The 14,878-nt window shown below is 37.7% G+C and overlaps 1 protein-coding gene across 17 annotated transcripts in view; it reads right to left on the bottom strand.

Moving 5' to 3' along the window:
- RALGAPA1 (Ral GTPase activating protein catalytic subunit alpha 1) overlaps positions 1–14,878 on the bottom strand; it is a 323,646-nt gene that overhangs the window by 118,973 nt on the left and 189,795 nt on the right. For all 17 annotated transcript variants that reach the window (XR_004431673.1, XM_033188254.1, XM_033188250.1 and 14 more), the window contains 2 exons: positions 5,672–5,806; positions 4,772–4,955 (listed from right to left, as the gene is read on the bottom strand). Coding sequence is in view for 16 of the 17 variants with exons in the window: in XM_033188254.1 (XP_033044145.1) it covers positions 4,772–4,955; positions 5,672–5,806 (319 nt within the window). In the remaining variant the exon portion in view is untranslated. The remainder of the gene's footprint in view (positions 1–4,771; positions 4,956–5,671; positions 5,807–14,878) is intronic.

Below are 14,878 nucleotides of genomic sequence, written 5' to 3'. Positions count from 1 at the left end.
TGCCACCCTAGGGCGCCCACCACTAACCGCTGTCCCTCTGCCATGGGAATCCTCTACCCAAACTAACAACCTTCATCATCCCTTGAATGCTCTTATTCCTAATGTGCCACTGTACCTGAACCCCAGTCAGGAGAAGTTTCCTTACTGTTTTTCAGGCACTAACTCCAGCCTCTGCAACATCACGGTAACGCCCCCTAATACCACCCTAAGGGCCCCGCCGGGCATATTCTTTTGGTGTAATGGAACATTATCTAAGAACCTATCTGGTCCCTCTGTTACCACCCTACTGTGTAGACACCGGTTAACTCTACTAACTGCCAGCGAGTTCCTGGGGTACACCGGCAATTGGACTAGTACTGCTATTCACCCAGCCCCTAGACCGAGACCAGCACGAACCATATTTCTCCCCCTCATTGCGGGAATCTCCCTCACCTCATCCCTCACTGTGGCCGGACTGGCAGGGGGAGCCCTAGGTCACACCCTCATAGAAAGCAACAAATTGCACCAACAATTTGCCGTTGCTATGGAGGAGTCGGCTGAGTCCCTTGCCTCCCTTCAGCGACAGCTCACATCCCTAGCTCAGGTCACCTTGCAGAACCGGAGGGCCCTAGACCTACTCACTGCTGAAAAACGTGGTACATGTATGTTCATAAAGGAAGACTGTTGTTTCTACATAAATGAGTCAGGGCTCGTACAGAACCAGGTCCAACAGCTACGCAAGTTAAGCACAGAAATGAAAAAACAGCAATTTGCCTCAGCTGCAAACCAATGGTGGAATTCCTCTATGTTTTCTGTTAGCCCCCTTCCTTGGACCCCTGCTAAGCCTACTATTTCTGTTTACCATAGGACCCTGTGTTATTAACCGAATTTTGCAGTTTGTCAGGGAAAGGTTTGACACCATACAGCTCATGGTCCTCAAAGCCCAATACCAACCTGTAGACACTGAAACAGAATCAGACTTATAAGACCCAAGATTGGCTCCAGAGGTACCTGAGAAAGGGGGAATGAAAGAGCACAAACACATTCCTCCACATATCTCAACTTCCTGAGCCCACACAAACACATTCACACATTCCTCAGCCCTGGGCCAGCACAAACACATTCCTCCATATATCTCAACTTCCTGAGCCCAGCACAAACACATTCCTCCATATATCTCAACTTTGGAAAAACACCACCTGGAGAGTCCTCCGATAAGGTCACAACCGTTTGTGGTTTTACCGAAGGCGCGGGAACCAATAGAAAACTACTAAATGTATAACTTAAAATGACAACCAATTGTAATGCTATAATCAAAAGAATACCCTTGTTCCTCTGTAACTTAGCATATCCTGTTCACATCAGGCTATAAAAAGCGAGCACACGCATCGTTCGGGGCCCTCTTGTACGCTGTGGAACGGAGGGACCAAGTTCGAACTTGCAGTAAAGATCCTTGCCGCTTGGCTTTGACTCTGGACTCTGGTGGTCTTCTTCAGGGAATAAACGGTCTGGGCAGAACAATCTCTATGGATGGGACTTCAACATCAGTATTCTAATATGCAGCCAAGGCTGACAACCACTGCTCTAACTTCTTATTACCAACCATATCTACTTTATGACTCTCTAGATCACTCTATTTTCTCCCAACTTAAAGCTAACCACTTCCTGGCAGCAGTTTGATCCTTATCAAGCCTAGGTTCCATGGCTAAGCTGTATACCAATATTCTTAAATCCACAGCTCCTTTGTATTTCGCTGCCACACCCATCTTACTAATTGTTGATAGGTGCAACCAAAACTTTGTGGGTTTTGTTTTCTCTTAGGCCCTCAGTAACTTCTGTCAATTATCTTAATTACTTAAATCATCTTCTTTGTGGTCTCAGAGGAAGGGCTAATCCTAGCACCTATACTTTCTAGCTCATCCCCTCACGGACTTCACTCTATTAATGATACCCTTCCCACTTACTTTCTTCTCAGCTTATAAATAAGTTCAACTCTCTTCATCCCTAAAACTTTTAACCCTAAATCATCCTTTAGCTTATCAACCGTTTTATTGCATTTTTGTTTCCTTTCTTTACTTATTTTTAAAGTCAAGCTTCTTTAAAGAATACTTTCCATGGATGACTCTGCTGTCTTTATTTATTATTTTTAAAGCCGGAGTTTCACTCTTGTTGCCCAGGCTGGAGTGCAATGGCGCGACCTCGGCTCACGGCAACTTCCACCTCCCAGTTCAAGCGATTCCCCTGCCTCAGCCTCCTGAGTAGCTGGGATTACAGGCATGCGCCACCACGCCCTGCTAATTTTGTGTTTTTAGTAGAGATGGGGTTTCACCATGTTGGTCAGGTTGGTCTGGAACTCCCGACCTCGGGTGATTCACCTGCCTCAGCCTCCCAAAGTGCTGGGATTACAGGCATGAGCCACTGCAGCCAGCCAACTCCACTGTCTTATTTCCTGCTTGCTCCTCAAACCACAGCCATCTGACTCTGCCTACTTCTCTGGTGAACTTGATACATTTGTCATTACCTTTGTACTTGATCTATCATTTAACACTGTTGGCTAACCTTTTAAAAGTTTTCTCGGCCAGATGCGGTGGCTAACGCCTGTAATCCCAACATTTTGGGAGGCCAAGGCAGGCGAATCACGAGGTCAGGAGTTCGAGACCAGCCTGGCCAATATGGTGAAACCTGGTCTCTACTAAAAATAAAAAAAATTAGTTGGGCGCAGTGGCGCATGCCTGTAGTCCCAGCTACTTGGGAGGCTGAGGCAGGAGAATCACTTGAACCCAGGAAGCGGAAGTTGCAGGCAGATGAGATGGTGCCACTGCACTCAAGCCTGGGTGACAGAGTGAGATTCCACCTCAAAAACAAAACAAAACAAAAAACAAACAAACAAACAAAAAAACTTCTCTTGGTTTCTGAGAAATTACTCTCTCCTGATTTTCCTTCCTTTCCAATGTTTTCTTCTCAGAACCCACACATGTAAATATATATTCCTAACAAAGACCTAAGATCTAGATTTTTATATGCAACTAACTGTCCATTAGATGTTTTCACATGAATATCTAGTAGGTCCCCCACACTAAACCATTTCCAACTGCCCTACTAATTTTCCCTCCCAAATCTGTACTTTCTCTAATACTCTTACTCTAGTAAGATTATTCTAGTTTGGGGAAAATCTAACTAATCTCCAAGTCAGAAACCTATTTTAGATTCCTCTTCTCTTTACAAAAGCCTTCTGACTTTACGTCCTACATACGTCTCAAGTTCACCTTGTCCTTCCATTCCTACTATCATTCTTCAGTAACTCAACAAAAAATTTAGTTTAAGCCTTCAGCAGCTGTTGCTTAACCTATTGTAACAGCCTCAGAATTGGTCGCTCTGCTTCTGAGTTAACTGGCCAATTCAATCTAATATACTAGGAGTCAGTAAACTTTTTCTGTAAAGGGCCAGATAATAAATATTTTTGGTTTTGTGAGCCACACAATCTCTGTTACTCAATACTGCTGTTGTTATACAAAAGTAGCCATAATGACAATATGGATGTATAACAATAAAACTATAAAAACAGGCAGTAGGCATGGGCCATAATTTACTGACTCCTATAAAATACTATTATCAAAAGTGCTCTTAATATAAATTATATCATGTATCTCCCCTTCTTAAAACCTTCAGCAATTGCTGGGTTCCTCTAGTTTACCTCTACATCTTATATATGCTTCTATTGTTATATTATAATGTTATTTGCTTCTATTATATCTTTCTCTTCTATCAGAGAGAGAATGCTCTAAATGTAGAAACAACGTGGCTTAAAAATGTTACTGAGTTAACTATGTACTAAGTAAGGATTGTGCAAAGGGCTTTACATATATTATCTTACTTAGTACTTAAAAAAAAAATTAGAGGAAACTAATATTATCTGCATTTACAAATAAGAAAACAGATACTCAGCAATTGAGAGTCAAAATTCAGGTCAGACTCCAAACTAAATTTTTTTTTTTTTTTTTTGAGACGGAGTCTTGCTCTGTCACCCAGGCTGGAGTGCTGTGGCCGTCTCTTAGCTCACTGCAAGCTCCGCCTCCCGGGTTCACGCCATTCTCCTGCCTCAGCCTCCCAGGTAGCTGGGACTACAGGCGCTGCCACCTCGCCCAGCTAGTTTTTTGTAGTTTTTAGTAGAGACGGGGTTTCACCGTGTTAGCCAGGATGGTCTCGATCTCCTGACCTCGCGATCCACCCGTCTCGGCCTCCCAAAGTGCTGGGATTACAGGCTTGAGCCACCGCGCCTGGCCCCTAAATTTTTTATTCTATATAAATTCCATTATATACAAAATATCAAAAAGAACTTCTGAGAATAATTTAGCCAGAAGTGCATGTTGAGTATCCCTAATCTGAAAATCTGAAATCCAAATATTTTGAGTGTTGACATGATGCTCAAAGGAAATGCTCATTGGAGCATTACAGATTTTGGATTTTCAGATTAGGGATGCTCAACTGATAAGTATAATGCAAATATTCCAAAAGGTGAAAAAATCCCAAATCTTTAACACTTCTGGTCCCATGCATTTCAGATAAGGAATACTGAATTTGCATAAAAGGAATGTCAACATATAATATTAGTAATTGTGCATGTGAACTTATTTCTTTAATTAATAATGAACTTGTGCTATACATACATGGTTAAACAACTACAAAGTAAGACTATTCTCCTTCTCCAACATTTCCACCCATGGCCTCAAGTTATATACCTTGAGAGAGAGAACCCAAGCAACAATATTGTCCTGAAGAGAATTCATGTTACCTTCTGTTACTGGCTGGAGTTTAGAAGATCGTTCTGAGTCAGGAGAGTGCAGAGGTTCAGGCTCTTTCAGATTTTCCAAATGCATAAAAGGATCATAATCTACAGATGCCAAATCAGAGAGGCTCATGGGAAAATACCTTGGATTGCTAAAACACTGAGCTCCATAAACACACCCATGTAAAACCTGAAAATACAGGGGAAAAGAAAACACCCAGTTTTACTTAAAAAATAAATAAATAAATAAATAAAAGTTAAAGGAAGATAAAAATCAACCGGTAACACAAGAGCTTCGCAAATATTTTAAATATTTTAAAACATTACGCCGGGCGTGGTGGCTTATGCCTGTAATCCCAGTGCTTTGGGAGGCCGAGTCGGGTGGATCACCTGAGATCAGGAGTTCCAGACCAGCCTGGCCAATGTGGCGAAACCCTGTGTCTACTAAAATTACAAAAATTAGCCAGGTGTGGTGGTGGGCGCCTGTAATCCCAGCTACTCAGGAGACTGAGGCAAGAGAATTGCTTGAACCCAAGAGACGGAGGTTGCAGTGAGCCGAGACTGAGCCATTGCACTCCAGCCTGGGTGACAAGAGTGAAACTCCGTTTCAAAAAAAGAAAAAAAAAAAAAAAACAAGGTAAAATTCAATACCTCTTACAAAGAATGACCAAAATTTAATTATACTCATATGTAACAATGATCTAATTCCTCTCAAAATTTTGCAATTCTGAAACAAGTGTCTTGTAGGAAGTATTTTTAAATTACCCTTAGGCATTGTAAGCTAAATCTGTGTCCTTAGAAATTTTCTAGCTCTAAAAGAATAAAAATGTTATACTGAGAAATGTTATTTCTCTAGGTTTTAAAAACTCTTGGTTACCAAATAAATAATAAAGCAAGAAAGTTTACCTTATAAATGCAATTGAGAACAGATTTTTCTGTTTTATCACTTTCTGCTCCCGTAGCATGAAATGGTTGGAGCAATGTCTTTAGAGGTAAGGCCATGATCCAGTCCAGAAGGCAGAGAAGTAAAGATACTACCAACTGTAACAATAGGATAATTATAATTGCACATCCATAAAATATATGCTTCTTAAAAATTCGTTTTCTTATTCTTGAGTTTCCAAAATTTGTTTCTGGAATCATCAACCCAAGTTCCACTATTAATATTTACCTAGATCGAACTGACTTTAAGATATTGTATATGAACATTATTGTGGGTTTCTCTTTCATATCTCAGGGCAAGCATAATGAAACAGTAAGTATAATAAAAACAGAAATGTTAAAATTAATATAAAAACAGCAAGCTTAAAAGACAATACATATCAATTAACTATACTTACTTCATTGCACAGGGAATGGAACACAAATGGAAGTCCATATATATTAAAATCACTTCCACTTTCCTTTTCTAACTTAACAACATCTCACTGAATATCCTGCCAGTAAGACTACCTTAAGTACTTTTTGAAACTGTTACTCATTTTACTAAATGAATCTACTGAACGCGTTTTTTTTTTTTTTTGAGATGGAGTCTTGCTATATTGCCCAGGCTGGCCTTGAACTCTTGGGCTCAGGCAATATTCCAGCCTCTGACTTCCAAATAGCTGGGACTACAGGTGCACACCATCATGCCTGGATGGACACTTTTAAACTAATGAATGCTATAAACAGGACACTTTTTATACAAAATGAGGAATAAGATAGCAGAATTCATTGTATTAAAGCATCACAAATAGTATCATGAAACTGACAATGAAATAGCACCAAGAGACCTGCTAATCTTTAAAGACAAACTCTCCAACTCAAGTAATTCTGGTCTACATTTCCTAACATATCTTCCAAAAAATAAAAATAAAAATAAGGAACAATAAGAAGGTCCAATAAAACCTCACAAAACCAGCAGCTTCCGTATTATCAGAAGACAAAGAACATCCAAACTCCAAATTATCTATTTTTTTTAATTTTTATTTTTGAGACAGTGTTGCTCTGTCACTCAGGCTGGAGTGCAGTGGCGTGATCTCAGCTCACCGCAACCTTCACTTCCTGGGTTCAAGTGATTCTTGTGCCTCAGCCACCTAAGTAACTGGGATTATAGGCATGTGCCACTGTGCCTGGCTTAAGTTTTGTATTTTTAGGAGAGATGAGGTTGTGCCATATTGGCAGGCTGGTCTCAAACTCCCAGCCTAAAGTGATCTGTCCGCCTTGGCCGCTCAAAGTGCTCAGATTACAGGCATGAACCACTGCACCGAGCCTCAAATTATATGAGAAAAATATGAAGCAAATTTCAGCACCTTTCTCCTATTCTCCCATTGCAGGTTTTCATGAAAAGCAAGGGTAGTTTGGGAAAAACTGTGAAAGAGAGAAGATGGGAACTTGCTGTGAAACTAAGACTGATCTAAAAGCCTGCCAGAAAGAAAAAGTCCACCTTAAATGTGAGAAAATTTAAAAAGTTTACTGGTAGATCAGAGTAGTGAGTAAAAAGAAAGGATGCAGAAATACACACAGAAAAGGTAATGCTTAGCGGGAGAGACAAACAAACCCAGACTGCGAAGACTATGATAAATACCTAACTCTTCAATGCCCACACACCGACAAACATTGACAAACATCAAGACCATCCAGGAAAACATGACCTCACCAAAGGAATTAAATAAGGCACCAATGACCAATCCCAGAGAGACAGAGATGTGACCTTTCTGACAGAGAATTCAAAACAGCTGTTTTGAAGAAGCTCAATCAAATTCAAGATAACACAGAGAACAAATTCAGCATTCTATCAGATAAATTTAACAAAGAGATTGAAATAATCAAAAAGAACTAAGTATAAATTCTGGAGCTGAAAAATGCAACTAGTATACTGAAGAATGCATCAGAGTTCTTTAATGGCAAAATGGATCATGCAGAAGAAACAATTAGTGAGGCTGAAGACAAGCTATTTGAAAATACACAGAGGAGACAAAAGAAAAAAGAAGAAAAACAGAATAAAACACACCTATAAGAACTAGAAAAAAAGCATCAAAAGGGTAAATCTAGAGTTATTGGCCTTAAAGAGGAGATAGATTGGGACACAAAGTTTATTAAGAGGGATAAAATCATAGAACTTCCCAAACCCAGAGAAAGATATGAACACTCAAGTACAAGTAGGTTATAGAACACTAAGCAGATTTAATCCAAATATGACTACCTTAAGACATTTAATAATCAAACTCTCAAAGGTCAAGGATAAAACAAGGATTATAAAAGTAGCAAAACAAAAGAAACAAGTAACATACAATGGAGCTCCAACACATTTGGAAGCAGACTTCTCAGTAGAAATCTTACAGGCCAGGAGAGAATGGCATGACATATTTAAAGTGCTAAAGGAAAAAAAAAACCTTATTCCAAAATGATACATCTGGTGAAAATATCCTTTGAACATGGAGAAGAAATACAGACTTTCCCAGACAAACAAAAGCTGAGGGATTTCAAACACCAGATCTGTCCCACAAGAAATGCTAAAGGGATTTCTTCAGTCTGAAAGAAAATAATGTTAATGAGCAGTAAGAAATTATCTGAAGGTCCAAAACTCACTGGTGATAGTAAGTAAACAGAAAACCACAGAATATTATAACGCTGTAATTGTAGTGTGTAAACTACTCATATTGAAGTAGAAAGATGAAAAGATGAACCAAACAAAAATAATAACAACAACAACTTTTCAAGACATGGACAGTACAATAAGATATAAATAGAAAGAATAAAAAGTTACAAACCAGGGGGATGAAGTTAACATGTAGAGTTGTTATTTTCTTTTTGCTTGTTTGTTTATGCAGTCAGTGTCAAGTTGTCATTAGTTTAAAATAATGGGTTATAAGATATTACTTGCAAGCCTTATGGTAACCTCCAATATAAACACATACAATGGATACACAAAAAATAAAAAGCAAGAAACAAAACCATACTACCAGAGAAAATCACTTTCACTAAAAGGAAAACAGGAAGGAAGGAAAGAAGGATGACAAGCCTGAAAAACAACAAGAAAATAAATAACAAAGTGGGAGGAATAAGTACCTACTTATCAATAATACCACTGAGGCTGGGCATGGTGGTTCACACCTGTAATCCCAACACTCTGGGAGGCTGAGGTAAGCAGATCACCTGAGGTCAGGAGTTTGAGACCAGCCTGGCCTGCATGGTGAAATCCTAAGACTATTAAAAAACTAAAAATAAGCCAGGTGTGGTGGTGTGTGCTTGTAGTCCCAGCTAGTTGGAAGGCTGAGGCAAGAGAATCGTTTGAACCCAGGAGGTAGAGGCTGCAGTGAGCTGAGATTGTGCCACTGCACTCCAGCCTGGGTGACAGAGTGAGACTCCATCTCAAAAAAAAAAAAAAAAGAAACAAAGAAAAAAGAATAAAAAATAAAAACCACTGAATGTAAATATGTAAATAGACTAAACTCAATCAAAAGAGAGAGTAGCTAAACGGATTAAAAAATAAAACCCAATGATCTGTTGCCTACAAGAAACACACTTTGCCCTGTAAAGACACACATATACTGAAAATAAAGGGATGAAGATGTTTTATGCAAATGGAAACCAAAAAAGCAGAAGTAGTTACACTTACATCAGACAAAATAGATTTCAAGACAAAAAAGGTCATTATGTAATGATAAAGGGGTTAATTCAGGAAGAGGATAAAACAATTATAAATATGTATGCATTCAACACTGGAGCACCCTGATATATAAAGCAAATATTATTAGAGCTAAAGAGAGAGATATATGCCAATACAATAATAGCTGAAGACTTAAACACCCCACTTTCAGCACTGGACATTTCATCCAGACAGAAAATCAGAGACATTGGACTTAATGTGCAGTACAGACCAAATGGACCTAATAGATATTTACAGAACATTTTATCCAATGGCTGTGGAATGCACATTTTTCTCCTCAGCATATATAACATTCTAAAGGATATACCATATGTTAGGCCAAAAAATAAGTCTGAATATATTTTTAAAAACTGAAACAATATTAAGTATCTTCTCTGACCCCAATGGAATAAAACTAGAAATCAAAAATAAGAGGAATTTTGGAAACTATACAAACACTTAGAAATTAAACAATACTGGCGGGTTCTGTGGCTCACACCTGTAATCCCAGCGCTTTCAGAGGCTGAGGTGGGTGGATCATGAGGTCAGGAGATTGAGACCATCCTGGCTAACACAGTGAAACCCCATCTCTACTAAAAATACAAAAAATTAGCTGGGTGTGGTGGTGGATGCCTGTAGTCCCAGCTACTTGGGAGGCTGAGGCAGGAGAATGGTATGAGCCTGGGAGGTGGAGCTTGCAGTGAGTCGAGATTGCACCACTGCACTCCAGCCTGAGACTCCGTCTCAAAAGAAAAAAAAAAAAAAGAAATTAAACAATATCTTCCTGAATGATCTGTGGGTCAATGAAGAGATTAAGAAAAAAATGAAAAATTTCTGGAAACAAATGATAATGAAAACACAACATACCAAAACCTATAGGATACAGTGAAAGCAGTACTAAGAGGGAAGTTTACAGCTATAAGCACCTACATCAAAAAAGCAGATAAACTTCAAATAAACAACCTAACAATGCATCTTAAAGAACCAGAAAAGCAAGAGCAAACCAAACCCAAAGTAAGCAGAAGAAAAATAATAAAGATCCAGAGCAGAAATAAATAAAACTGAAATGGCAAAACTACAAAAGATCAATGAAATGAAAAATTGGGAAAAGAAACAAAAATTGATTTTTTAAAAGGATAAACAAAATTGATAAACCTTTAGCCACTAAGAAAAAAAGAAACAAGACCAAAATAAAATCAGAAATGAAAGAGGAGACATTAAAAATCGATATAGCAGAAATCAGAAGATCAACAGACAGGCTACTATGATCAACTATATGCCAATAAACTGGAAAACCTAGAAGAAATGGATAAACTCCTAGACACATACAACCTATTAAGATTGAACCATGAAGAAATGCAAAACCTGAACAGACCAGTAACATATAACGAGATTAAAGCTGTAATAATAAGTCTGTCACCAAAGAAAGGCTCAGGACCCAGTGGCTTCATTGCTAAATTCTACCAAACATTTAAAGAACTAATACCAATCCTTCTGAAATATTCTGAAAAACAGGGGAGGAAGTATTTCCAAACTCATTCTCTGAGGCCAATATTACCCTGATATCAACACAAAAGACATCAACAAAAAGAAAACTACAGGCCAATATTCCTGATGAACATTGACACAAAAATCCTGAACAAAATACTAGCAAACCAAATTCAACAATACATTAGAAAGATCACTCATCACGACCAAGGGAGATTTATCCCAGGGATTCAAGGATGATTCAACATATACAAATCAATCAATGTGATACATTTTATCAACAAAATGAAGGACAAAAACCTTTGTGATAATTGCAGTTGCTGCTGAAAAAAGCATCTGATAAATTCAATATCCCTTCATGATGAACACCTCCTCCCTATATCCCCAAAAAACTGGGAAGAAACACATCTCAACATAATAAAAGCCATATATGACAGACTCACAGCTAGTATCATTCTGAATGGAGAGAAACTGAAATCCTTTCCTCTAAGATCTAGAACAAGACAAAGGTGTCCACTTCCACCACTATTATTCAACACAGTACTGGTAGTCCTAGCTAGAGCAAGCAGACGAGAGAGAAATAAAGGGTATGCAAATTGGAAAGGAAGACATCAAATTATCCTTGTTTGCAGATGATATGATCTTTTATTTGGAAAGACCTAAAGACTCTATCAAAAAACTATTAGAACTGATAAACAAAGTCAAATTCAGTAAAGTTGCAGGATACAAAATCAACATACAAAAATCAGTAGCATTTCTATGTGCCAACAGTGAACAGTCTGAAAAAGAAATTAAAAAAGTAATGCCATTTACAATAGCTACATGTGAAATTAAATAGTTGGGAATTAACTTAATCTAAGAAATTAAAGACTTCTACCATAAAAACTATAAAACACTGATGAAAGAAATTGAAAAAGACACCAAACAATGGAAAGCTATTCCATGTCCATGTATTGAAAGAATCATTATTTTCAATAATCATGTCCATACTACCCAAATCAATCTATAGGTTCAATGCAATCCCTATCAAAATGCCAATGACATTCTTTATAGAAACAGAAGGAACAATCCTAAAATTTACATGGAACAATAAAAGACCCAAAAACAGTCAAAGCTGTCCTAGGTAAAATGAACAAAACTGGAAGAATCACATTATCTGATTTCAAATAATACTACAGAGCTATAATTACCAAAACAGTATGGAACTGGCATAAAAATGGACACACAGACCAATGGAATAGTATAGAGAACCCAGAAACAAATCGTACATCTACAGTGAAGTCATTTTAAACAAAGGCAAATAACATACATTATGGAAAGGACAGTCTCTTCAATATATGATGCTGAGATAACTGGGGTTATCCATATGCAGAGGAACAAAATTAGACCCCTAACTCTTGCCATATATAAAAATCAAATTCAAAAGCATTAGAGACTTAAATCTAAGACCTCAAATTATGAAACTACTACAAGAAAACATTGGGGAAACTCGAGGGCATTGGACTGGGCAGATTTCTGGAGTAATACCCTACAAGCACAGGCAACCAAAATAAAAATGAACAAATAGGATCACATTAAGTTAAAAAGCTTTTGCACGGCAAAGTAAATGGTCAACAAAGTGAAGAGACAACTCACAGAAGGGGAGAAAATATTTGCAAAGTATCCATCTGACAAGCGGGATTAATAACCAGAATATACAAGGAACTCAAACAACACTACAGAAAAAATTCTAATAATTTGATTTAAAATGGGCAGAAGATCTGAATAGACATTTCTCAAAAGAAGACATAAATAAGGAAAACAAGTTAATATGTTCATATGAACATATGAAAACAAGTTCATATGAACACATATGAAAAGATACTCAACATCATCAAAGAAATGTAAATCAAAACTACCAAATACAATGAGATATCATTTCACCTCAGTTAAAATGGTTTTTTCCCAAAATGAGATACCATCTCACACCAGTTAGAATGGTGATCATTAAAAAGTCAGGAAACAACAGATGCTGGAGAGGATGTGGAGAAATAGGAACACTTTTACCCTGTTGGTGGGACTGTAAACTAGTTCAACCATTGTGGAAGACAGTGTGGCGATTCCTCAGGGATCTAGAACTAGAAACATCATTTGACCCAGCCATCCCATTACTTGGTACATACCCAAAGGATTGTAAGTCATGCTGCTATAAAAACACATGCACATGTATGTTTATTGTGGCACTATTCACAATAGCAAAGACTTGGAACCAATCCAAATGTCCATCAATGATAGACTGGATTAAGAAACTGTGGCACATATACACCATGGAATACTATGCAGCCATGAAAAAGGATGAGTTCATGTCCTTTGTAGGGAGATGGATGAAGCTGGAAACCATCATTCTGAGCAAACTATCACAAGGACAGAAAACCAAACACTGCATGTTCTCACTCATAGGTGGGAACTGAACAATGAGATCACTTGGACACAGGATGGGGAACATCACACACTGAGGCCTGTTGTGGGGTAGGCAGATGGGGGAAGGATAGCATTAGGAGATATACCTAACATAAATGACGAGTTAATGGGTGCAGCACACCACCATGGCACATGTGTACATATGTAACAAAGCTGCAAGTTGTGCACATGTACCCTAGAACTTAAAGTATAATAATAATAACAAAAATAAATAAAATGGGTTTTATCCAAGACAGGCAATAAATGCTGGCGAGGAAGTGGAGAAAAGGGAACCCTCATACACTGTTGGTGGGAATGTATGTTAGTACAACCACTAAGCAGAAGAGTTTGGAGGTTCCTCAAAAAACTAAAAAAGAGAACTACTATATGATCCAGTAATCCTACTGCTAGGTATATACTCAAATGAAAGGAAATCAGCATACCTAAGAGATATCTACACTCCCATGTTTATTGCAGTATTATTTACAATAGCCAAAATTTGGGACCAACCTAAATGTCCATCAACCAGATGAATGAAGAAAATGTGGTACATATATGCAATGGAGTACTATTTAGCCATAAAAAAGAATGAGATCCTGTCATTTGCACAAGATAGATGGAACTGGAAGTCATTATGTTAAGTGAAATAAGCCAGGCACAGAAAGACAAACATTGCATGCTCTCACTGATCTGTGGAAGAAAAAAATGAAACTAACTGAACTCATGGAGATAGAGAGTAAAATGATGGTTACCAGAGACTGGGAAGGGCAGTGGGGAGTATGGGGTAAGTGGGGATGGTTAATAGGTTCTAAAAAATAGAAAGAATGAATAAAATACAGTATTTGCTAGCAAAACAGAGTAACTACAGCAAAATATAACTGAATTGTGCACTTAAAAATAACTAAAAACATAATTGGATTATTTTGTAACACACAGAAAAGATAAGTGCTTGACGTGAAGAACACCCCATTTACCCTGATGTATTATGCACTGTATGTCTGTGTCAAAGTATTACATGCATTCTATAAATATATACACCTACTATGTACCCAGAAAAATTTTAAATAAATAAAAAGATGGGGAAGATCTCTATGAACTTATGTATTATGAATTTTCAAGATACACTTTCAAGTGAAAAATCCAAAGCAAAGACTATCTAGGCTATGTGTAACAAACAAGGAATAAAAGACAATATACGTGCATCTGTTCATTTGCGAAAAAATAATCATGGGATGGATGAACCATAGACTAAAAAAATAAAAACAACAGAGATGGAGGAAAGACCCTAACACTGCATACAAACAGAAAAAAAGTGACCTGAATTGAATTTCAAGTTAATTATATAACCATATTGAAGTAGGAAAGGGGGAATAGGAAGTAACCCAAGTAACTTATGAACACATTTTTCAAACAATAATCTCTTTTGGTAAAGACAATAAGAACTCTTAACTATAAAGAGGCATAAGTTAATAATTTTTAAAAATAGAACAGTACAAAGAACTAAACATATCCAGATAAACAATCAATATGGAAACCAGATTTTTCATTGCTGGAGC

This window comes from Trachypithecus francoisi, unplaced genomic scaffold (assembly GCF_009764315.1).
Source record: "Trachypithecus francoisi isolate TF-2019V2 unplaced genomic scaffold, Tfra_2.0 Lachesis_group3, whole genome shotgun sequence".
Taxonomy (NCBI): Eukaryota; Metazoa; Chordata; class Mammalia; order Primates; family Cercopithecidae; genus Trachypithecus; species Trachypithecus francoisi.
Note: the sequence above shows the minus strand (reverse complement) of the source record. Positions and strands in the feature narration are given on the sequence as shown.